Source organism: Tyto alba, unplaced genomic scaffold (genome assembly GCF_018691265.1).
Source record: "Tyto alba isolate M040663 unplaced genomic scaffold, T.alba_DEE_v4.0 Super-Scaffold_10, whole genome shotgun sequence".
In the NCBI taxonomy this organism is placed as follows: domain Eukaryota; kingdom Metazoa; phylum Chordata; class Aves; order Strigiformes; family Tytonidae; genus Tyto; species Tyto alba.
The window spans coordinates 26975118-27001038 of record NW_024881262.1 but is presented as its reverse complement, the minus strand read 5'-3'; the positions used below and the strand labels follow the sequence as shown (position 1 = coordinate 27001038).

The following is a 25921-nucleotide window of genomic DNA, read 5'->3' as shown; positions in this document are numbered from 1 at the left end:
TCTGAAGGTCACACTATGCCTATGACAATGTGACTTGCCCTTCACCCTTCCCTCTACACTGCAGCAAAGTTGAACTTCCACTACAGACAGCCTCTTTTATTCATAAATAGGATTCTTTTTTTTTCAAACAGTATTTTCTTACAAACCATATTTATTAATACCCGTGTGGTGTCCAGTCACAGGTTTTCTAATCTGATTCAACTGAATGGATTGAAAATCTAACACTATTGCACAACAGATGAAACAGCTACTGTATGTGATTTCCAGGTGTGTGTTATGGAATTAAACTCTGTTGTTAATGCCTTTGAATTTACCGGTTCACCCATACTCATCACAGTGGATAATTGTCAAGTTAGTGAAAAAATACAAAGTGATACTTTAGTATGTTATTGAGAACTACTATAGACGTAGAGATTTTTCTGGAGAGAGAGAAAGAGTGAAGTTAGAAATTGGTGTCAGAACTTCTGATCTCTGTCACTGACTTGGGTATAAGTGAGTCACTTTATGATGTGTGTATTCCTATAGTGTCCCTAGCGGATCATACCGTGGCCCAATGAGAAGGTAGTTCTTTAGAAACATTACCTTAAGACCGTTTGTTTTATTGTTCTGTAAAATGAGCTACAAAATTACACATCTAGGCAAAGTCATTTGAATTCCTTTAAAAACACAAGCTGCGCAGGTTTTCATCCTCTCTTTTGAGGCAGCGTGTAGCACGCAGCAGAAAGAAGAAAGCAAGTCAAAGCACTTAGTAGACTCTAGTTTTTCCCCTCTTTAGAGGAAACAGTATTGCCGTCAGTCATTGCTTTCCTGTTTATTCTCTCCAAACAGCAAGCATGTCATAGGAAACATGGACTGACAGCACGGAGAACAGAAGTTATTTGCCATTCTGTTAGTAAGTCCTCTTCACAAACGTGTTGCCACGGGGCTATGTCCCAGAATCCCAGTCTTGTTCTTCGCAGTTGGTTTCCCTTCAGCTCAGTGTTGCACAGCTGTAGGCTTTTTTGGCTGGATACCACTAGGCTCTATCTGAAGTTTTCTGTAAACACCATTGCTGGCTTTGTGACAGACTTGAACAGAGGTGCCCTTTTACTGCTTCTTCTCTTCAGGAAGTCCAGTCAATTAGTCCAAGGCAAAACCATAGATTGTATTTTAGGTTTTTTTCATCCTCAAAACATTGCCAAATACTGACTTTCTGACCTAAGTCATTTCAGCTGAAATTAGTGTTCTCAAGTCTAGGAACAGTTTGCAAAGACAATATGCTGGGACTTTGCAAGTTATAAATTCAGATGTAAGCTCTAGGAGTATTCCTGTATACAATTTTGTCATAGTCTTTCTGTCACTTGAGTAGCTTAATTTTTCTGATCCTTGACCTGTGACCAGTTTGTAAAGAACAAATTTCTTGGTCTGTCTAATGTTCAAGATCATCTAATGTCAGATCTGTTTTGACACATACCTTGCTGTCTTTGAATATCACTTGCTATGGTGTCCTATTTCCTACCAGAAAACTTAAGTATGTCACGATAGACTGCATTTTCTCTCTTAATTCCACTGAAGTGCGGCATCAGAGCAGTCATCTGATGAGACACGCTGGAGTGCTGCTGTGTTTAGAAATGTTTCCGAATCACAGGTGATACCATCCTCAGATTAATATAATACCAACCCCATATAATCTATTATTTTCTTGTTTCTTAGATTTCTAATGTTGTAGAATTTAAAATCAGACGAGGGATAGGATCCCATTTGTGTCCGATCTTGGCAAATAGCATTTGTTGTTTTGTCACCCCTGTAGAGATGTGTGTTTCAAATGGGGATTCCATTTTCTGCAAGTTCAGAATATAAAACCTGACTCTGATAGTTCAGTTCTTGGAAGCAATCCATTCCAGATAAGTAAATTTGCCAACATTGCACCTACCAAATGAAGGAAGTTGAGTGTCTCCAGCAATTTTGTTTTATTTGGAGCCAATATCACCAGAGACTTAACAAAATACACTGTTTTAAAGTTTTTGTTCTCAAAGCCCAGAAAGTACAGAAGTGGTCTTTAGTTGGATGTCCCCTTCAATGCAGTAAATGTGTATTTGGGTTATATTAGGCTTCATAGCTGAGATGCCTGTTGATACTCGCGATGTCCTTTAAATTAACCAGTGTGCTTTAGCTATTTATATAGAAACAACCTAAGAGGAAGGTGTTTCAGTTACCTTTGAGGGCCTCAAGTAGTCACTTATAGTCACTCAGGTAGTCACTAGGGTGGAAGAAATCTTGCATCTTAAACCTTGGGGTGTTTCCTGACTCTCCTGTCTACTTGATAAATCAAGTGTCCTGCCATCTTGAAAATTCTTGTAGAAACTTGTTCCTGTGATAGTGGTGAAAGGATTTAATGGGAAACTGGAAACATCTTGGATTGTGTACTCTAGATTGGATTCCACCTGCGCACCCTCACTATAGTCCATTCCTAAAACAGTATACTGTGGAAAATTTTGAACTGGAGAAAGAAAAATGTTGGGTTTTTTTCCTGCAGTGTTTTGAGATAGTGCAGAAGGGATGTTATTTTTTTTTCCAAGAAACATGCAGAGTCTGAAGCCAGTGTGTGTTTCCTGTCTCCAGAGTGCAGTATCTCTATATAGGAAGAATTTCTGAGTTCTAAATGGACGATTGGTGTGTGTCATAGAATTTCAGGTACTCTGGTTCCTCATTCTTTTCACAGACTGAAAAAACTGCATGATGTGAAGAAAGGGGAGTGCAATTTCCTATCCTTCCTAAACTAAATTCTTTAAAATGTCCCTTTCCACCCCAGGAATCTTAGTGCATAGTCATGCTTTCTTTTGTTTTTCTTGTCAAAGCAAGCAGGCATGCTGTGCAGTCTTCACCAAATATCATCTTATTTTTGGATTTCAGGACTCTAAGAAGGAAAATTAAGTGTAACTTTCTCTAGTACTTTTTTTTTATATGTATGTATAGATAACCGCACAATTTCAGGTTAACACTGGTTAATAGTAGAAGTGGTATCACCGTGCTTCCTGCGAGAATTTTGGTGCTACACAGCCAAACATAAAGAAATACAAAATCCAGAAGTCCTGAAGCTAGTACTACCGTTTATTCCATCGGTGGTGGTGTATTCTTGTCAGGATGAGTCAACAGTGAAAGCAGCCTATATGTCTAACCTGTGTTACTGATGGATAATGTGGATTGTTTTTATAAAAATAATTTACATCTTCCTTTTGTGACAGTGTTCCTCTTCATTATGTACTTGAAGATTTTATATGTTTTAAATATAACGTATATTAGGAACTAAAAGACTATCTTATCTTCTAAACTTCTGGTAGACTTGTGCTTAAGCATAATTGCTTCTAACTCTTGATATGCTGACGTTGGCTCTCCAGAAGATGGATTCACAGTATAATGTTAACACTACTATGTTTTTCTTGTTTAATCCTAATCCTACTTCATATTTTCAGTCTTTCCTAAAACATTGCAAGAAGAGTGTACATCATTGGATTAAACAGAAGTAACAAATATTTTTGGTTTATATAAAATGTGTGTAATGTTTACAGTTCACTGTATTCCCATTTTCCTTTAGCATGAGACTCTTCATGATACAGCAGTTTATTCTTTCTCCTGGTACAGTTTGGCTTCTTTCCTTTTGTGCTTCCCTAGGTCTCTTAAACTGTCATCTTTTCCCCCTCTGCCTTTCCCATCCATGTCATAATTTCTTGTATCCTTTGCTTTCTTCTGTTTGTGGTTTTTTTTTTTTTTTTTTTCCTCAGTCTTTTCCATCCCAAGGTATGTAGCGATGTGGAGGGATTTCCTAAATTTGTCTCTGTCATGTGTTTACTTCTGTGAGCTTCCGTTCCTCTCCTAGGTTCCTATCACCACTTAATAGTGGTGCATTTTTGCCTCCAAAGGAGTAAGATTTCAACCCTTTTGTTTCTAGGTTCCTAAAGACAGGACGCGTGTTCACTAACATGTGTTTTCTTTGCAGTGAGACCAAACTTTGAGGAAGGTGGGACAGCAACAACGGGGAGAAAGCATGAGTTTATACGCTCTGAGAGCGAGAACTGGCGCATCTTCAGGGAGGAGCAAAATGGGGAGGATGATGATGGAGGCTGGCGCCTGGCTGGGTCACGGAGGGATGGTGAGAGGTGGCGCCCTCACAGTCCAGGTGAGAGGAGAGGGGGAGAGGAATGCAGCAGTGGTTACAGGGAAGGGGCAGCGGGGGCCTCGGGGCATGGGGAAAGCAGGGGGATGGGAGGTGGCATAAAGTCTGGGACGAAAAGAGGTAAAGTTTACGTGGTTTTGGTCATTAAACACTGTTTTGGCATACATGGGGCTCTTCGTCACAAAATGATAAGCATAAAATTATGTGCCTCTTTCATGTCTTTAATACCCTAACATATTTAGGGCAACAAGGTTTTTCAAGTGTGTGCTTCTCCGTGTTGTGCTCCAGGTGTGTATGTGCCTGGTAAAATCAGGATGTTTTTTTTTAAACTAGTACTATTTCTCTGTGGCTGTGATACTGAGGGGAGAGAAGTTACATTAGGTGATGTATCTAAGGCTGTGGAGTGATGCTGACACTAAACCATTCCAGTTATTGCCCTCTTTCTTGAAATGCCAGGAGGCATCTTTGGAAGATCTCAAAATTTTATGTTGTCCTGTGCATCTTGTAGTTAACCATAGGATGTCTTGTCTTCCTAAATTTCAAACATCTGTTTGGTGGCACTCTCTCCTTCCCTGGCCTGACAAAGTCAGCCTGGCTCACTTATTTTCCAACATTGCTTTGTTAGAGTTGCAGGAGAAGTACAAAGTGGAGCTTGCTATTTGCGTAATATGGCTGAAACACACAGACTGATCAATCTATATCACTATATTTCCTGCCCTCCCTCCACCAGCCTGCCCCCCCCCTTTTTTTTTACCCTCCTTCTACTTGGAAAAGATCCTGCTAGCCAGTCATACCTGTTGTGGGATCTTGATTTTGTGTGTCTTGGCTACAGAAGGCATCTGGGAAACCAAGGGAGGATTGTGGCTCTTCTACTGTTACATCTTCATAGGGAAGCAAAGGCAATACGGGACATTTTTGGGGCTGAGGTGGACAGCTTCTTTTCTGCAATTAAAAAAAGTTGCACTTGCTCTTACAATGAGTCTATCATCCTCTTCAACATCCCAAATGACTTTCAGTAGTATAATGATTGCAAGCAACCATTACCTCTGTTCCTAACCCTCTCCACAGCTGTGTATTATGTTGCCCTCAAACAACTGTTAGCTTGTACTAAAATTCAACAGTGAGCCCAAGGCTAGATTTATTACCAGATGTTTTCTATTTAGAGCAGGGCTAAGGGGCAAATTTTGAAGAATGTAATTTTATTTTCCCCAATGTTTGGTCATGATTGTTCGTTTGACACTGCTGCTTTGTTAGATAGTTCAGATGACACGAGGCCAGCTACAATTGTACCTCATGATGATCAGATGCAGCATGATATTCAGGAGTGGAGTGTTTGCAAGTAAAAGCCTGCGTGCTTTAGCTTAAAAGGAAGCATAGATCTCGAAGTGCAGAAGTTCATTCACGTCTTGAGCTTTTTGGAAGATGTTCTGGGGAAGGCTTTGAAAATTCATCTTACTTCCCTCATATGAAATATTACCACTTATTTGAATTTTTGCTGTAGTAGACCACTAACTTACCTGATAAAACTACCTTGTATGCAAAGTCATAATAAAAAGCCTATTCTAAGAATTTTGTGAATCTGCAGAGAAGTTGCTTATTTTGAGATACTGAGTTGACAGCTGTATTGTACTAGTCTTTCAGCTTTGGTCAGAGCTGTATTTGAATTTTCCTCTTAGTAGTGGCCACAGGACCATCAAAACAGTTTTAATCACATTCTTGCTTTAAACGATGAGTTTAACTCAAATTGGCATGGCTTAAACTACTTCTTTGTACTTATTCTGTTATTAGGTAATAGTACTAATCATGTGTCCCGCTAAAAATAGAGAAATGTCTTCAGAGTACTGTCGTCATTGTTTAGCTGGACCTTCCTTTGGCTTGGCTCTGCATATTCCTACTAGATGGTATGCTGCGTGTTGTTTTGTTGTGTTTTTTTTTTTCTTCTTTTTCCTTTTGGGTGAGAACAGTTTAGAAGTTGTCAAGCTTGAGTTTGTCTTCTTCTGTTGTTAAGTAAAGAATACTTTGCTTCCCACAGACCATTGTTTTTCCAGCTTTTAAATTTCTCTTGTTCCTTCAGCTGTGTTTATTGCAGGATGGCTGACCTAAATCTGCTAATTTTGTGCTTTTTTTTTAATATACAGAAAGGATCAAGAGGATGGACTGCTGCTGCTGAAGCAGTCTGGTACCCCTAAGTATAGTTTCCCAGATTCTGTCGTCTGATTTACTGTAGCTAAAGTTAAACTCCCTTGACATAGTTGAAGGGATCTGTCATCTATTCACACTGTATTTAAACTGTTCTCCTCTCACATGGTTATGCCTCATATGAAGTGAGTGATCTTCTGAGTTCTGGTAGTAAAGTGAAGAAGCAAACTGGTCAGACTTTTCCTTAAAATGAACAAGCCTAATGTTTTTTTCCTTCTACTACTTAATTCAGAAGGATGTAAACTTGTCTGGTTTTGCAGCATGAGAACTGTCTGGATTGCATCACCAGGCTTTATCAGTCAGAGTTTATGGGGTTTTCTACTTTTTCTACTACTGTCTGTGCACTAGGAAGTCTGAGAAGTGATCTTTCCTTGACTTGCACAGTGGAGTTGTTTTGCTAGTTGTTCTGGGTAAATGTGGTACCGCTGCTATTGTAGATGTGAAATAGGATCTTTAGACTGGGTTGAATATGTGTAAGAAAAATGTGACCACAGCTTCAAATTCACTGACTGCTTCAAAGTTCTCTGAATTTTATTTTTTCTAATCATCTTTTTAATGACTGCTTACCTAAAAAGCCATTTCTTTCTGTTGCTCCAGTTCTTGCATTCATGCAATGATTACCCTTTAAATTTGCAGAGCAAGTCCATTTTATCAGATACACATACAAACCTTTTTTGGTCGCAAAACGAGTGAATTATGTATAGAGTTGGGTTTTTGGGTTTTTTTTTTTTTTTTTTTTGGTTACCAAGTCATCCTTAAGGGATAGAAATCATGCAGTCTTGCTTAAAATTTTCTCTCTGATAAGGTATGATTTTGTGTCTTTGCTTAAGCAGCTCTATTAAGATCTTTTTCCTGGGAAGTAAAGAGGCCTTAGTCTGTAATCTTACATAAAGATTTTTTGGTTGCTGCTTTTTTGGAAAATATTTTCAAATTTATCTTGTTTCACTCCATTATCAGAAAAAACTGCTGTGAATCAAGTAGATGTCCTACCTTTTGGGCATTGTGCTTTGTGCTTCTTGATTATCTTAAAGCAGCTAAAGTGTATTTGAGCATCTTGCTCTAAAATTGAGCAAAATAAAAATTAGGCTTAGGCAGTATATGCCAAAATAGTACTATGTGTACTATTCCCTTGTCTTTTGTTTAGTATTAAGTATTATTCTGTTTAGCGTTTAGTATTGTTCTAGTATACTTTCAAAATCTCTTTTTCTGAATTAGAGAATATAACTTCTATGAGATAAATAGCTATTAATAATTGAGACGAAAGTGTACTTGGAATTCCTTAAGCAGCCAGTATTTTTTTTTACCTTGTTCACCATAAATTTCAGGGGTGAATTTAGTTTAAAATTATTTCTTTTAACTTGGAATCTTGATCATGTAACTGGTACCTGATGATACTACAGGACTGAATTTAAAGCAGTGTTTGTGTCCTAACTGTTGATTTAAAAACTTCAGGTAAGAATTTAAGATTTGTCTTTACTTTTGGCTTGCTTTAAAGATTGGAAGGCCTCTACTTCAAACCTGAGTTGTTCACTATATTCTAACTAGGCTTTTATAAACTTTTGTTGTTGTTAAGAAACAAGGACATGTGTCTGCTCCACTTTCCTCTGCTTTTTGCCTATCCACCTAGCTCTGGAAGTGTGTTGGTTATAAAAGGATCTTGTGTGATTAAGTTTTCACAGGCAGACCATATGGTAAACAAAACCTCTTTAAGTTCTCAATTTGAACTTTGAAGATACCTGGAATTAACAAAATGCTTAGAATTCACCTCAAAACCCATGGGTTTGGGTCCCACTATGAAGAGCCTGTGCTCCTGATGTAGGCATGTGAGCTGTGTAAAAATAATAGAGGCTTTTATCAATGCATAGTCTCAAGATGATCCATTTGTGGCTGTATAGAAAGTTCTTAATACCAAATCTTCCTCTTTTGTACAAAAGAGAGCTGAAGAAGAGATGCTCAGCTATTTGTGAGCCGCAGGATAGCAAATAGGCAGAGATATTAATCTGTTTGTACGATATGGCATTGCCAGGTTCAGGCCATAGCTCTGTTTTTTCCACATACTGGGAAACCTGACACAGACGGTGCTGGCTGTACTGAGGAGATGCCTGCCAGTAGTTTTAATCAGAAATCCAGTCTGGTTGTCAGCAACCTCTTAACATGTAAACCTCGGAAAAAGCCCTCTGATTCCAAAGGAAGTCCTGATTTTGGTGTGTTGCTCTTTCTGATGAGGAAAGGGGAAGTAAACACTGCTTCTGATGCCATGTCAACGGAATTTCAGTGTCAGGCCTTTTCATTCAGGTTGACTGTGTTGTACTGCCTAATTGCTTGTTGCTCCCAGAGATGCTTTTATTCTAAAATTGAGCAGCATTTTAATGAGGTACTCATATGTATGACTTGCTTGAAAAGAAGGCCCTTGGAAACCTGCATCTCTGGAGGTTGCACTAGTTGGAGGCCAGGGTGCTGTGGGCAGAGGTACACAGGGTGGGATGCAGGCATCCTCTTCTGAAGAGGATGCATGAAATGGTTATTACTTCATAGAATCATAGAATACTAGGTTGGAAGGGACCTCAAGGATCATCTTGTCTGACCTTTCTTGGCAAAAGCATGGTCTAGACAGGATGGCCCAGCACCCTGCCCAGCTGAATCTTAGAAGTGTCCGAAAGTATACTTCAGCTCTCTGGAGTACTGGCTCTCATTAGTGCGTCTTCAGTGAGCATTTGTCTTTGCTTACATATTTTTTGAGAAGCTACTGATGAACAAGTGGTTGACTTAACAGGCCTAGGATGTTAAAACTACTTCAAAGCAGGGAGAAAAGATGGGATAAGTGCAAGCTTACCGTACCTTATACTTTTCCTTAATGACGTTAAAAGGGTTGCCTCAGAACATTGATTTGACAGTTTTGCATACCAAAAATGTTATTTGTTTCCAAGGCATAACTAGAAGCATAGGTTAAGTTATACAGTAGAATTATTTGCAAATAAGGACATATGGTATAACGAAGGCCTTATTAAAGTCTAACCTTTCGTGTTTCCTTGATAAAATATAATCTTCATAGTGTTTCTTGAAGGAGTTTGTTTTACATCCCCTGTGTCTGTGAGACAAAAGTGGATTTTTTCATGGTCAATATTAATCCTTAGGGTATTAGGGTTGATGTGGAAATATTCCTCATTCATATGAAGCAAATGGAATGGAGGACAACGTTTCTGTTCTTCACTGTGACTTTTTTTTTTGGTAGCCATTTGATAAACAGTGGGACTGTACTGATTGCACAAATTCTGAGACCAAAAAAAGAATTTTTTTTTTCGGCCTGAAAACCCTACAGCCACCACTAAAAGCACTGAAAATTAAGGTGCTTTCATTTCTGCTTTGCATCTTTCTGATAAAGATAGCTTCTATTGGATAGAAGGCTGTTTACAATCCTTTAACTTCTAATTTGTTTTCCTTAGCAGCAAGTTCTTTACAGTTTAAATAGCATTATTGCAGTCAGAGGATTTTAAGCTTGGCTAAATGAAGATGTCTTCTGAACAGAATAGGAAGAAAAGTGAAATAAAATGTATACTTGAATTTGGAAAGTTTCCCCTCTTATTATCATTCCAAGTCTTGGTATTCTGTGACTTAAAAATTACCATTTAAGAGATTTAACAGTCCTTTCAAAGGTATTTGAACAGTAGTCAGTCCATTTTTCATGTATATGCACAAAAGTGTCTCTGAGAGCAAGAGGAAAAAAACCATGGGTGGTTTGTTCAGGATGTGACTTGCAGATTGCCTAACAGAAAATATGAAATCTTACACGTACAAAGATGCCAAAACCAATTTTTGGTCAATGATGGCTGGTAAATTCAATCAGCATGTAGTGTTGCTGGTCTTATTTTGGTGCTCCAGCATGTTTTAGATTGTGTAGCCCAACCTTTCTTACACTTGGGTGGTTTTTTTTAACACTCATGGCACAATTTATAATGTAGGGATATGCAGTGGACAATATTTGAAAGTCTCCAGCTTAATGGTAAGATGCTCCTCTTCCCCTTGTCCTTTAAGATGCCTGTTTGTAGGTGGATCGTACCCTGTAGGGGCTTTTTGAATTTCTGTCGCTGTTTGTCAACCTGTCACCCACCCCTTCATCCTTCCAAGTAAGCTACTTACCCCTGAGACTGTCTTGTAAAGTTACTTTCCCCCCGCCTTACACGGCCCTTGTTCTGCAGGCTGGCGAGAGCACATGGAGCGACGGCGGAGGTTTGAATTCGATTTCCGGGAACGAGACGATGAGCGGGGTTATCGGCGAGTACGGTGTGGGAGTGGCAGCATGGATGACGACAGGGACAGTCTCCCTGAGTGGTGCTTAGAAGATGCAGAAGAAGAGATGGGAACATTTGACTCCTCTGGAGCGTTTCTCTCTTTAAAGGTGAAAAGCTGTCTCGGGCCCTTTGTTCACTGTGAGCAAATGCCCTCTTATGTCAGGTGGATTATGGATGATAATGTTGACTTTGTAGAAGGTGCAGAAGGAACCAATCCCTGAGGAACAGGAGATGGACTTCCGACCTGTGGAAGAAGGGGAAGAAAGATCCGACTCTGAAGGGAGCCACAATGAAGAAGCCAAAGATCATGAAAAGACCACCAAGAAGGAGGGGGAGAAAACAGATAGAGTAGTGGCAGGTAAGGGGGACCTCTCGCGCATCTGTTCTATGCTGCAGTGTAGAATTTCCGTTAATTCAGTTACCCAGAACCATGCAATGTTACAGAAGCAGTGGAAGAAGCAGTCCAAACATCTTCACCGGCTGCCAGGTCAGATACCCCACCAAAATCCCAGCCTCCAGATCCGCTGCAGACGAGCCTTTTTGAAAGGAAGGAAGAGTCTGTGCCAGAAAGAACAGAAAAAACAGAAGATAAAGAGAATCGAACGGAGAATACACCACCAGCCAAAATGTCCAACAGAGGGGAAGGTAATAAACTTGATAAATAAATTGTAGCAAGTTTCCATTACTTGTTGTGGTTACTTTTGGCCTCTTAAGAGTCAAGGACTGGCTTACGGTGATGAAAAGCTGGAATTCACCAACTGGTGTATAAATACAGGATTTGTTGGATATGCCATCTCAAATTTTTGCAGTGCACTGGTACTTCACATTGCAACACAATCTAGAGAAAAATGAGGTAGTGTTGGATGTGCCTGGCTGTGGTAGAGCAGATCAGTCTGGACAAACGTATGTGGTTGGGGAACAGGATATGATGAAATGTGTTGAGTTCTACACTGTTGGAACTAAACTGTTTGTTCCTTGAAGTTAGGTTGTGTGCCTGTGCTCTAAACAGTACCAATGTGCAGTCATACATATATGAAGATCTGAAAATACTTTTGCTTTGGTACCAATTTTGAGGTGCTGATTGTTTTCTTCAGTAGGTTATTAAAAGTGATTTTCATTTATGCTAAAGGTAATGAACTAATTGTAATATTCTTCTTTAGATTTGGCTTCTGTTGCTCAGCCTTTGCCACAGATTTCTGCAGACACTGCTTCTCCTGCTCATATTTCTCCTCCTGTTTCCAATTCAAATCCTGCTCTGCGGCCAGTTCAGACACCTGTCACAGCTGCTCCAGGCATGGGCAACATTCCCACTGACCCAGATGATGAAGAGGGCCTCAAACACCTAGAGCAGGTAAAATTGCTCAAATTCCTTTGTTGTTGACCATGGTGAGACTGGAGAGATGTGGAATGCAAAAAATTTTTGAAGCCCAGAAAAACAGAAATGCAGCTGAAACTTTACACTCCACAGTGTATACTGAAAGCTACTTTTCTTTCCACCATTATTTTTTTTTGAGAATAATTCAAGCCTATGTAGTATTTTTCCGAATAAGGCTACTAGACCCAGTGTTAAAGAGCTAGAGAACCTAGTGCTTCTGATCACCGTCAAGTAGTCTTGCATTTCCCTTGAGAAACCATAAAACAGTATGCCCAGTATGTTTGAAAAACCCCAAGCAAACAAACAACAAAAAACCATAAATGAAGCGCAAACTATGTTCGTGGAAGTTTAGTGACTGCTGGGGTGTAGAGCATTTTTCACGCTAGGGCTCCCATACCTGTTTTATTTTATGATCGTGTGGGACCTTCTTGTCAAGTCGTTTTAAAGCTTTACTTAAGCAGGTGAACTGTGCTTATTTAGAATTCTGACAAGGTGGTAGGCTGAGCTCAGGGTTTGTGGGGCAGTTACACCAGTCCTCGAGTTGCCTGTAATTCCTGGCACACTCCTGAGCACTGGGTGTAGTACAAGATTGTCGTATTTGGTGCACTCATTTTCAGATCTGTAAGAACACATCTAACTCTTGTATTTCTTGCTGGTTTTGATGTCTCCTGCAGCAAGCAGAGAAAATGGTGGCGTACCTGCAGGACAGTGCCCTTGATGATGAAAGGCTAGCAGCAAAAATCCAAGAGCACAGAGCAAAGGGTTCCTCTATGCCATTGTTCCATGAAGCCATGCAGAAGTGGTACTACAAAGATCCACAAGGAGAAATTCAGGGTAGGTCTGTGCCCTTTACACTTCCTCTTTTGTTTTGGAGAACTGTTAGAGTTCTAAACAAAATTACCACCGACAGATACTGATGCTTGGTTTTACAAAAGCAGCATAGGGAGTTTACCACTCTAGAATTAGGTTTTGAAAATAAATCTTCTACCCATCACTGCCCCCATCAGCTCAGCATGCTTAATGTCCAGAATTATACTTTATCATGGCTAAGAATTGCCATCACTTCATATTTCTGTAAATTGAGGTTAGACTAAAACCTGGTTTTCACGCCAGTAGTTACTCAGATTTTCACATAACAGTGGAAACAAAACAAGAACATGACCATTCAGTAGCTTGTTGAAGGATCCATGAGAAACATTCAAATCAGTTTTCTAATCTCAGCCTGAAGACATTGAATAATCAGGGAAGGGTAATTTGTTTAGAATCTAGAGCAAAGACAAAACAAGTTTTCACAAGCCAATGATCATGCATAATCCCAATCTAAGTTCTGCTTGCCACCAATGCATTATTAGCTCATATAATACCAACTGGTTCACGCTTGTAGTTCTTGCTTAAAAAAATCTGAATATTTTTGCCATGAAAGTCAGAATCGGCTTTTGTATAGATACTTGCATCTTTGCTTTCAGAAGGTACTTTTCTTCTGGAGATCTTGGGGCTCTGTTTTAGCAGCTGCTTAGCTGCCTCCCAGAAGTGCAATTAAGCAGTGAGTTCCTTACTTGCTGTACTTGCTTAAGTAGTAGTTGCTAACACTGTTTGGTGTGAATGACTTCTTCAGCTGTGAACTCTAGCTAGGATTTGTGGGGGTGTTATCTGTGGGGTCTGTGCCAATCTCTTGTCTGCAGGTATTACTCATCTTCAGGGTTTTCTTCTCACCCCTTTAAGTTTAAAGGTTGTTAACCATAAAGCGCTTTTATTCGCTCAGTGTGCTTTAAATTGCATGTTAGTCACTGCTGGGTGTATGTTGCTCAGTGATGATCTAACAGGTTTTTTTTATTGGAGTACTACTTTGATTGCGACCTCCAGAAGTAAACACTCCTATATAATTTTTTCTTGGGAAACCTTTTGTGGTTTCATATTCTCTAGGAGGAATTACCTTCTGAAGCTACTTCTTACAGAGAAGGCAAGAATTACTGAACATTCTTGCTTTTCAGAAGCTATTTTTGCAAAACTTGTATTTATGTGGTTCTTTCTCTGTTAAATAATCTATTTTTTTTCATACTGGCTTTGTGTTCATTTGAATATGTAAAATTAGTAGAGGAGTCCCCCTTTGAAGGGAGTGACTAAAATCCTTCTCAGGAAAAAGTAGTAGTGTAGCTTTCTGAGAAAGGAAAGACAAACTGGATTCCTCATCTTAAAAAATGTAATCGTTCACTCAGAGGTGGATCTGCTTGCCTGCTATGTGTCAGAGCCAAAACTTCTGTAAAATATATGAATTCCTCCAATTTGAAGGCGAGAGTTGAAACAGGCTAAGATTGTTTTAATTATCCATGCAGTATATGCGGGGAAAATTGTGCTTGCGCTTTTAGCGCTGTCAGCTAGCAGGTACTGCTGAGATCCACACTGGAAATTGCAGCTGTTGTCAGCCTGGTGCTGAGCCTGAGGTAGCGAGCTTCGCTGCGAGGCAGGACGTGTGTTAGGGCTGGAGCGAGCTCCCCACTGCCGTGGCCGCTCGGCTTTCATCTCGGCGCTGACTCGTCTCCCTCCAGTGCGTGGTACAAGCACTCGTGCGCTTTTCAGTAAAGACTATCTGGGGGGAATGCTGAAGCCACTGTGAAAATGTAGCTGCGTGCGCTGACACTCCAGCCCTGAACGTGCTGTCTGTCCAGACAAGTGGATGAGACGGACAGGAACGCCGGACGCTAGGCACTGTGTTACTTTGACAAGCACCATGCTCTTTGTTTCCAGTATGCTCAACTTGGCCTTACCTTCCCCCTTGCCCCCCCGCTGTGTATTGGTTGATGTTATTTCAGGTCCTTTCAGTAATCAGGAGATGGCAGAGTGGTTCCAGGCTGGATACTTCACTATGTCACTGTTGGTTAAGAGAGCCTGCGATGAGACTTTCCAGCCGCTCGGAGACATCATGAAAATGTGGGGCAGGGTTCCCTTCACGCCAGGCCCGGCACCGCTTCCACATCTGGTAATTACACAACAGTTACAGTATTCAAATAGTCCTGTAACGAATGGAAATTGAATTATTTAGGTGTCGACTGCTCTGGCTTGGAATTGCAGGTATTCCAAGCACCGAAGTTGAACTCTGTTAAATTACTTTTTTAAGAGGAGAAAAGATGCTCAGTTTAAAAATGCTCTTTTTGCCATGTGTGTGGTTGGAAGGCTTGGTCCTGTGATCCATACAAATGCTGTGTACTTCACAGTTACCATACTACAGGCTTTGTTGATCTCTGTTCAGTTGTTTTTCTATTTTTCTATTTTCTTTGTCTTTTCAGTTCAGAATGCAACTTTTACATTTCTTGCATTTGCAATATACTACTGCTATTATATATGTTACTAAAATAGAATGTTTTAATTCCTAAACGTAGGGCGAGCTGGACCAAGAGCGGCTGACTAGACAACAAGAGCTGGCCCTGATCCAAATGCAGCACCTCCAGTATCAGCATCTTTTAATCCAGTAAGACTGCCAGTCCCAGAGATCTTCCAGTGGCTGTGTTCTGCTCTGCATTTTTAATCATCCGGGTTCAGCTTCTTGTCATTGTTTCCTTGGGCAATGGGGCTGGGAGTGCTTCACCTCCAACAGCGATAGCCTGTTTCCACACACACCAGAGGCTCGATAGCCTACAGGATCAGGACAGAGTGTGGCTACCTCAGGCACATTTTTCAGAGTCCCTTTCGGTATCACGCGTGGCTACTTCGGTAGACCTGCAACATAGGTAGCCACTATGGTCAAACTGAATCCTGGCTATCCATGTAATGTAGTTGGGAATTTTTGGAGTCAGGGGAAAGCTACACGTCTTTTGAACTGGAGATGTAGAAGGCAAAACTTGTTTTTGGGCTGCTTGCTCAGCTTTTTGAAGATTGGTGGAAGGTAACTGCTGGAGAAAGCAGTTTGTCATCCATTTTGCCAAAGTTGTCAGTTGTTTGGTTCTGGCCAGTTTATAACAACTTGTTTTGTAGGAGCTTGGAGAAAAGAAACCAATCGGAGACACTACTCGTTCAGGGGGTCCTGAAAGCATGTGCCATGAATATGAATTTTAAATACTGGTTGTCAGCTTATGATATGATAAGCCAAGAGCCTGCCCCTGTACTAGGGGATGCCTTGACATACTGGGGAAGGGATTGATTTGTGCAGGTGGGCAGTCATCAAAGATTAATTTGAGCAATCTGTATTTAATTTATAGAAAAAGGGAAGTAGTGTTGCACAGTTAACAAGAGAAACATTGGACAGCAGTAACCAGTTGACATAGTTGAGAGTGAAGAGAAATTTGGTTCTGCTCATGTGGCCCAGTGTGTTGTATGCTTGTATTTTGATTCTTTCCAAGGCCCCCTTCTGTGGTTTCCTCTAGTACTTAGCATGTACGTTATATAGGTCAGTGGGCATTAGTCCCAGAGAATGAATCTACGCACAACTTCAGCATTATATAAATAAGCAAGTGAACAAATACCAGTGATTCTCTGCTTCTCTTTTGAAGACAACAATATGCACAGGTGCTGGCTCAGCAGCAAAAGGCAGCGCTCTCGTCCCAGCAGCAGCAGCAGCTCGCTATTCTCTTGCAACAGTTCCAGGCCCTGAAGATGAGGTGAGTTAGTCCAGGCTTGAACTGAATACTGTTCTTCTTATACTCTAACTTGGATATAATAATAATTATAATCTTGCCAGTGGTCTGTCCTATTCAAGCTTGCTCATATTTGAGCATTACATATTTTTAAAATGTTGTGAATATGAAACAGTTGCAGGATGTCGAATACTTCTTTAGATATGTAGCCTTTACCTCGGAGAATGTTTATGAAAGCAAGGAAAAATCGTATGGTTAGAATCGTACCTTTTTGACAGATCTGTTGTGCTGGTAACAGAATGGCTTTGCCAGTTGAGTTCTGCGGTGCTAGATGCTTGTTCCTCAAACTGGCCTATAAGCAGCAAATACGAAACTGCAGCAGTAGCTGGCTTAGCCCTTGACTTGGCAGCAGGGATGAGATGAGCGAGAACTCTGCAAGCAACTAGCGTTGTCCACATCGTATTTTTGTTTTAAATAGAGGTGTGGAAGGAAAGGAGTATGTTACAAGTTACTGAATCTCATGCGTGTTCAGAGCACTCCTCTCCCTGGAAGTGGCATGTTGACTCTTCTGTTGGTATTACAGAATATCTGAACAGAACATGATGCCACCTGTTACAAGGTCTGTGTCAGTGCCGGACACTGGCTCAATATGGGAACTTCAGTCAGCTTCACAACCTACAGGTAAGATGCTTAGCATGTGTCAGGTCTGTTGAGAAAAGTTCATGGATTAGGAACCAGCATCTTTGAGATGATCGCTCCCCTTTTGACACTAGGGCAGATGATTGCTGCATCAGTATTTTTTAACTAGTCCAGATTACTTTCCAGTTTAAATTCCATTTGAGAGCTGTGAAGATTATGGTAACTTTTTCTGATGGTAATGGGAAGTCTTGGTCCAAAGGGATTGAGTGTTATGTTATAAAGGTATTCTGCACTGATGGGAGGAGTTTGAATAGCTGGTTCTTGTGTAGGTTTCTGTAGGAAACCCAGCCTTGCTTCAGTAACGGACAGGCCTTGTTCTACAGGAAGATAAGGTGGCCATCTACTGACTAAGAATAATGTGTTACCATGATTTGAGTTCATAAAACATAGTAGCAGCATACACAAGGTTTTCCCCTTTCAGTTGTGTTTTGTTGATGTGCTTATTTTTGCTTGTCAATGTTTGTTTTCTTCACTATCTAGTCTGGGAAGGAAGCAGTGTCTGGGATCTCCCCATTGATACTGCAGCTCAGGGACCAGCTCTAGAACAACTTCAGCAGCTCGAGAAGGCCAAAGCTGCAAAGGTCAGAAACCGTTTTGTACTGTAAGAAGTTGGGATTGCTGTTCTGCAATGTAACTGTGTTTCTTGAGCCAATGGAAGACTATTAGCTCTTCAATCTTCAGGTCGCTCTGTACAAGTTTGATTAGATTTTCATGGAAAGCACTGTAAAGAGAATAGGGGTTATAGAAACCAGTTATGAAATCCTTGTGGACTGCTGTTTGGAAACCATTGCTGTGAAGGTACTACTGACCTCTAAAGTAGTGGTTACGGTTTTTACACTTGTGATTAAAAACACTTCACTAGCCACCTCTGTTTTAAAATGGGATCATCATGAGCTGTCATGCCAAAACCTGAGCAGGAGCAGGTAGTTGTTCTCTTAATCCTTGCATCTCTTCACCAAAATTGGTTTGGGAAATCGTGAGAGTCCTGTTTGTCGGGGTTGTTTCACACTCACTCTGGTATTAAATTATTTTTGTAAGTTTGAACCTGTATGAATCTGTACATTTCCTGAAACTGATTATTTTATGGTGACTGCAAAGCAACTCGCTACTAGCTTCTAAAGTCAGGGGTTATTTTGAGGAGCTGATACAGGAGGACTGACTAGAGATCTGGTGTTTGTTACAGAACAGAAATTGTCAGAAATTGTTCTAGACTATTTCAGGAATTTGACCCCACTAGGCAGCCAGCTGATAGGTAAAATTACACTTAAGGGAGAGCATCTGTCAGAGGCTTCATCTGTTACGTTGCTACAGTAATCTCAGCAGAGTTGCCCTAAGAAATGGTGTAGGAATACGTTACCTGCATCTGAGTATAGTTTTATGTGAATTGTAGCTAGAGCAAGAGAGGAGAGAAGTGGAAATGAGGGCCAAACGAGAGGAAGAGGAGAGGAAAAGGCAGGAGGAGCTTCGGAGGCAACAAGAAGAGCTACTTAGGAGGCAGCAGGAAGATGAGAGGAAACGACGGGAAGAAGAAGAACTGGCCCGCAGGAAGCAAGTGAGTTTCCTCAATGTAGTTCATCTCTAATTAATTTTAATACTTTATAAAACTCACTTTAAGAATCCTGTGGGGTCTAATTAATCTTTGGTAGGTGTGTATGAAGACAGTTCTAATATTTTTTTCATGTGAGTATATGAAATGATTCTTCTTCTGTTCTTGATTTTAAGTCTTAAGAGCCCAAATTGCAAGCTGAGAAATGGGCTTTGGTGGTTCACTTTGAGATAGGTTTCTTTTTGTGAGCTGAGAGGCTTTATTGCATGTGGAATATTCCCTCACAGCTGCTTAGTGTCAATATTAGACTTGAGTTAGTTGACCAGTTATTGTGTGTTTAATCTTTTATTCACCATTTGTGCAGTCTAGTGTTTTGATAAGGGTGTGTTCTGGAGTAGACTGGAGCTTGAGCAGCTATTTCAAACGAATAAAATGTAGAGGGCTATAGTGGAAAAAAAGTGATGTAACATTTAGCTTATTTTTTCCCTATTTTTTTTTATAACTTATTAAATATTTTTTTTGGAATAAATTATTATCTGGGTTATGTGGTAGCATCTGTCAGCTTTATTTTCTTGAGTTGATATTTGGGAAAGGAAGGGATGTAGTCTGGACAAGCAGATTTGTTAAAATGAATTATGTGATCTGTGTTGCAGTAGGAGAATGAACGTAGGAGTTGTAGTTTGTTTTTAATCTTACAAGAATATGAAACGGAGACATTATTAGCCTGACATTTCTAGCATTTACTTCTGAATTCTATATGGAAGAAAGATTAATCGTTCCTTAAGTGTCGTAGGAGGGAAAGACTGCAGAAGTTAGTATTCACTCTGCATATGAAGGATAAGGGTAAGCACATTGTTGAGCTTATTCACTAAGAGTCCGTAAATGCCCTGTAAAGTAACGCATGAATAATAGGTGTAAATAAAAAATAATTGTATCATTTATAATATTTGCTATGTGTTTAGGCAGTTGTAAAGAGTGTTTCCTGATTTAAGGATCAGACACTTCTGAGGAAGCCTCTAGAATCTTTAGTTTTATTTGCAAGTTTTGTCATAGACTTCAATTTACTCAGTGTTTGGGTTTTGTCACTGAAGATCTATTTTAATAGACTGCAGTATGATATGTAGTTAGCTTTCATGGTATCTTTTAAGAGTCAAGTCCGTAAATAAATGGCTCCTTGCTTTAATTTATCCACTTTGTGTACAGAAAGTCATTATGGTATACAGTAGAAAAGCGTTCTTTTCTGATGCTTGAGTTCAAGCCTTACTGTAGCATTAAAGCAATAATAGACTCAAAAGTTTAACTTTTGAGTTAAGTTGCTTTATCTGTTTCAATGACAAGTAATTTTTCAGCTGATCACCTGGTAACTCAATGTGTGTCTTCCATGGTGGCTTCAAATAGACTTGGATTGGTTTTTTTGAGACTAACAGTTTTGCTACTGTGTATAACTTCATGGAAATGTCCATTAAATTCCAAAGTTCTTTGTCCACTTTGGATTTGTACAGTAAACAATCTGACTCTCTCTTTCTGAGATGTCATGGGAAATAATTATATTTACAAGGAGGAAGCAGAATGGGGTTGAAAAGCAGTAACAGCAAGTATCTTAGTTCATTACCAATGCAATAATTGCCACAATGCTTAATTCTGAGCAGTAATGTCTTGAAAAGGTAACAAAGAGTTTAAGCACTTCTCTGGAAAGAGAAAATAATACTGTATTCTGTATTTAAAAAAGAAAAGAAACTGGTCTAATATTTAAAACTGACTTCTGTACTGGAAGGCATTGTAGAATCAGGGATGAACTGATTTATTAGCATGGATTTATACAGAGGAGATGATGCTTAACAAATTTGATTAACTTCTTTTGAGGAGATGACAGTGAGAGCTGAGAGGGGTGAAGCAGTAGACTTAATCTGCCTGGACTTCAGGAAGGCTTTTGATGTAATACTGCATAAAAGACTAGTATATAAGGTTAGTAAATATGCTGTTGATGGTGAATTCTAAATAAAAAAAAATAACTAATAGAAATTAAATTCTCTAGGATGAAATGTCATACCAAATGTTGAATCCAGTTCTGTTCATAGTTTTCATCAATTACTTGCACTGTAGAATTGCAAACAGTAATGCCCAGCTTGTGTAGTTCCTGTATTTCTTTTTTTGTTTCTGGTCTGATATCTCCTATTGTAATGACTGATCGCTTTGCAGGAACAAAATTTGAGGTTTAATAATTAGCTAATAATTGTTTTATCTGAATTATACCTTTAATGCTCCCTTCAACGTACCTGGCTCAAAGATGAGATCCCCAAAATGAAAAGATTTCTAAGCCCTAGTAACGCAGACAAGCAGAATTGGAGGTGTTATTAACTGCAAAAAAATTCTATAAGATTTTATTTAAGAATCCATAGTCTATTGAAATGGGGATTGCTGCTTAAGGATTTTCTCCAATATTACAGATATTTTAAAAGATAAGTTGTCTGTACAGCAAGATATGTGTGTTTGAAAACAATTATTAGAAAAGATGCTGAAGAATATTGGGATTCTCTTGGAGCAGGAAGCGATGAATACGGGAGCAGTAAGAGCCAAAGGAATGAGTCTGTTTCCCATACAAGTCAGTGACAGAAAGCTGGAGAGCTTTGAATGTTTTTGGTCACATGCTCAAACAAAACCATTGAATAATTAGAAGATACAGAAGTATATATTAAGACAACCTTTTCTGTAGCTGTGAAGAGTAGGAAAAAAGAATTACATCAGCCACATGTTTCCCAGCTTTTCATAATCTTGTAGATATTTTTTTTTACCCCTCATGTTGGTACAACACTGCTCATCTATAGTTCTCTTGGGGACAGAGGTCTGTTTTTTTTAAATTTCTGTCATTCAGCTGTGTCTTTCTTGGCATGCCTGAGCAAGAAAGAGATCCCTACAGCTTTATCAATGACAATTCTAGCCTCGTTTCCCAGAGGGAGAGTAGGGCAGAGATGTCAGTGAACTGCTGTCATATAGGACGAGGACGACTTGGTGACTTTGTAGCACCTGAGAGAGATGAACATGCTACATCAGTGACTAGTGCCAAACATCCCCCCCCCCCAGCCTGGCTGGCAGCTAGGCATCCTGAGCTGAGATCCTGGTCTGTGGTCTCTAGTCAAAAAAACCCCAGACTGGCACACCTCCAGCCTCCTCAGTAGACTTTTCAGTAAAAGAAACAACAAGCAGCAATTTTTCAGCACTTGTACTGGGGACACTTGATTACTGTGACTTGACTGCATGTGTCCCATTAATACAGTTACAGGCCCAAGTTACAAAAGTGGTCCAGGTGTTGTATGTTGTGCTTGAAGCTTTTGTGAATGTTACAAATCAAGGACTTGATTAATGAGAAAGTGATTCACAGGCTACTGTTTTATGTCTAGTTAGAGGAAGAAAAACTTAACACTTAGTGCACTTACATTTAGCACTAAACCACTTAAGTGATATACAGGAATATGAATTACTTCTTGGCTTGCAGCCAGCAGTTCTTCAGTGCTGTAGGATTTCTTATAAAAGAAATGCTCTGTCTACTGACAGTTACATTGTAGACGTCTGAAGTTAGCCATTGTCAGAGAGAAACCTGGTCCAGTAGTTCAGTTAACTGTATTGCAGTTTATTTATGCTGTGTGTATATGAAGGCTTGGTATCAGATTTATTAAAAGGGTCTTAGACTTCAGAATTAACTTCCTTGATTTACCAGAGTTCAAAATTTATTTTATGTTGCCCAACTAGTGTCCCTTCATTATTCACAGGATGTATTGCTTATAAAAAAAAAAACTTGTAAGAGCACAATTGCACAGTATTGATTGTTCAAAAGGAAAATGTATTTATGAAATCTTAAAAAAGTTCTTGTCCAAAAAGTAGTATCTTTAGGTTGAGCTGGTAGGATAAGTCCAAAAGGGGAGAGAAGAATAGTAGGGATGAAAAGCAGGGTGGCCTTAACACACTTGCTGGACTTCAGAGATCAGAAAAGGCAGCAAAACCAGAGGCTATTTTGTGCAAGAGAAAGTCAGAACTGGGGGAAAAGTTGCACAGATGTGCTCCTGTTTAACAATATACAGGAAGCTGGCTGAAGGCTGGTTGTGCCCGATTCCTCCAAAAAGCTATTAGCAGAATGGAGAAATTTCTGCTTATGTTGATCTTTGGAGCAGGAGGAAAGGGTACTGATGGGTTTTTTTGAGTTAAGTAAATAATTTTGCTGCTTGGAAAGCAAGCCATAATTGATTTGAAGCTGTTTAAATGATTTAGGGATAGTGCAAAAATGAAAGTCCTCAAGAGACCTGTTGTTGCCCACAGTATTTAAATAGTGTAGGAACAGCCCAGTCAAAGCCCTTTCATCGAGTTCCACATCTCTGAGACTTCTATAGGTTACAGTGTCCTTAAGTGCACTGGACCACTTCAGCTTATTTCTGGGGTCTGGAGATGTGGTTTGAGTTTTGTAGTGCACTTGAATAGTCAGTGTTTAGAAACTCCTGTAAGTAGGAAAAGCTTCCAACTAATAGCTGACACCCCCCAAAAAATGAATAAAAAAATGATACCCACACATTATTATATATGTATATGTTCAAATACAGTTAGTACATATTGGAAAGGTCTCACCCTGTGTTTTCATTAACACCACCATTCTTTTTAAAACCAAAGATAGGCAATTATTTCATGTGTTTCTTTTTTCATTAAAACAATTCATTTATGTACGAGACACACGTCGCATCAAAAAACTTGTTAACACAGGAGTCTGTAGTGTTTAATGTAGTTGTTTTGGTAGTGCTTAGCTTGGAGCTAAGGAGCTTTTCTTGAGGCCATTTATCTGGCCAGACCATGTTGTAGTCTGTGTTCTGATGCGATTCATCAATAAAATGGCATTTACAGATTGACATTTTGTTCCCAACTCCAGGAGGAAGCCCTGAGGCGACAACGAGAGCAGGAAATTGCACTAAGGCGGCAACGGGAGGAAGAAGAGCGGCAACAACAGGAGGAAGCACTTAGAAGATTGGAAGAGAGAAGAAGAGAAGAGGAGGAAAGACGGCAGCGAGAGGAGTTAATTCGTAAACAGGTGAAAAATGGCAAAAGGGACCTATTGTATTTAATTATGGAGGCTGCCAGAACGAACAAGCTTTGAAACAATGCCCAAGAGCCCATTGGTGTTGGTGAAGGAAAGCAAAGCTTGTAGATAGTGTCAAGTGAATTAAAGGTAGGTTCTTTACCTATATCCTGTTTTCAAATGAAATAATCAGCATCTGATCTGCCCATTGGAAAGGAGATTTGTGTTGATCGAGTGGTTTCCTTCATGTTTGAGCCTTAAGAATGGCTTTGCAGCATGGTATTTCTACTCCTTTCTTCAGAAGAAAGGCAGGGTACAGTGCCAGAATAATAATTTGTTTTCACTTGTCACTCTCTGATCCTTTACTGTAGAATTGTTGTTATTAAAGTCATCTGAGACGATCAGTTTTGCCAATCTTTTTGTACTGTGCCAAGACTATACCCACTATCAAAGTTTCAGCTTTTTTTCTTCCCTTCTCTTGTTTTACTAATAACAGGGCGTTTTTTGCCCTGGGGAGCCTGAGCTTTCAGTCCCCTAATTGATACTGTCACAGTCCCTAAATCAAATTAATCTTGAAACATGATTGGCTTCACATTAACTTCCCTGTCCATTTCAGAATTGCCAGTTATTATTTAAAAATCCTTCTTCAGGGCCCTCCCTTATAAGACATTCATCACGGTTTCTGTCCCACCATACAGTCACCTACTTTGCTGGCAGAAGCATCTTTTCCTTTGCTACTCTAGTGTTGAGTAACAACAGTAAATATCTCTGTCACCTGTTTTCTTCTTTTGTTTTATTCCTGTCAAGTTTCAGGCCACTGAAAGCGTAGCAATGCTTGAATCTTAAGTTGCATTAAGCAGATAGAAGCCCAGACTGAAAGGTGTGTAACTCCTAGAAGGAAAGTGGTATGAAATTAGCTAGCCTGAACTAGGGAGATGTCATTCTCTTCCAAGTTCCTTGGTGGAGCATTGGGAAACTTACATTTTTAGAAGTTATAGACTACATTATTAGTCTTTCTTGCCTGAGAAATTTAAAGCTAAGTGAACAACCTAAGCAGTGCAGATTACAGATACAGAGGCCTCTCTCTGTTCTGTAGAATGTCAATACCGCGGAGTAGGAGTCAATTAGATTTTTCTAAGTCTACTTACTTTACTCCTCTTTATGTCTGGGAAGGAAGAGGAGGCTGCCAAGTGGGCACGTGAAGAGGAGGAAGCTCAACGGCGACTTGAAGAAAGTCGGCTACGCATGGAAGAAGAGGCAGCCAGGCAGCGGCTTGAAGAAGAAGAGCGAAAGCGCAAGGAGCTGGAACTCCAGCGCCAGAAAGAAATAATGAGACAGAGGCAGCAGCAGCAGGAGGCTTTACGGCGGCTGCAGCAGCAGCAGCAACAGCAGCAACTTGCACAAATGAAGGTAACGTGTTCCTACAGTTTAACTTCCTCCTTCAGTTCAGTGTAGTAGAGCCCCGGCCGGAGTCAGGGTTGTCTAGACAAGCTGGAGTGGAACAGGGGCAGATGAACACTCTGGAGAAGGGAGATCAAAGTTGATTACTATTTTTCAGGCTGCGATGTGTTATATTATTCTTGATACCCTGTGTCCTTGACGCTGTGATACATCAGAGGGCATTTCAAAGAAACATACAGTTTATACATCATACCTTTTCATGCTTAATGAAACCATTTTATACTTTCCGGTGTGTTGTTAAATTTTAAAGGTCGCCTTTCCTTTGCCTGTGCTGTGGGCTTATACTGATTTTTCATTATTGTAATTCAGCAATATTCTCTAAAATATTCTGTAATTCCTAATTACGTGGGTTTTGGCCCAGCTCCCTTCATCTTCAACATGGGGTCAGCAATCAAATTCAGGAGCTTGCCAATCCCAGACCACACTGTCATTGGCAGAAATCCAGAAGTTAGAAGAAGAACGGGAACGGCAGCTTCGAGAAGAGGTAAATACTAACAGTAATGGAGTGTAACTTGTTAGAGTAGGCTCAACCATGTGACTGCTTAACTGTTGATTAAGTTATTAGAAGGAATGAG

General features: G+C 39.9%; 1 protein-coding gene across 10 annotated transcripts in view; it reads left to right on the top strand.

The window, feature by feature from the left end:
• Positions 1–25921, top strand: part of GIGYF2 (GRB10 interacting GYF protein 2) — a 79212-nt gene that overhangs the window by 45840 nt on the left and 7451 nt on the right. For 3 of the 10 annotated variants that reach the window (XM_032990603.2, XM_042799952.1, XM_042799949.1), the window contains 16 exons: positions 3977–4156; positions 10549–10748; positions 10837–10999; positions 11068–11286; positions 11802–11992; positions 12691–12850; positions 14827–14993; positions 15394–15482; positions 16501–16608; positions 17168–17265; positions 17764–17864; positions 18674–18835; positions 20693–20794; positions 23739–23897; positions 25059–25295; positions 25708–25830. In XM_032990603.2, coding sequence (XP_032846494.1) covers positions 3977–4156; positions 10549–10748; positions 10837–10999; positions 11068–11286; positions 11802–11992; positions 12691–12850; positions 14827–14993; positions 15394–15482; positions 16501–16608; positions 17168–17265; positions 17764–17864; positions 18674–18835; positions 20693–20794; positions 23739–23897; positions 25059–25295; positions 25708–25830 — 2459 coding nt within the window. The remainder of the gene's footprint in view (positions 1–3976; positions 4157–10548; positions 10749–10836; positions 11000–11067; positions 11287–11801; positions 11993–12690; positions 12851–14826; positions 14994–15393; positions 15483–16500; positions 16609–17167; positions 17266–17763; positions 17865–18673; positions 18836–20692; positions 20795–23738; positions 23898–25058; positions 25296–25707; positions 25831–25921) is intronic. The other 7 variants (XM_042799968.1, XM_042799963.1, XM_042799956.1 and 4 more) reach the window with 7 other exon arrangements.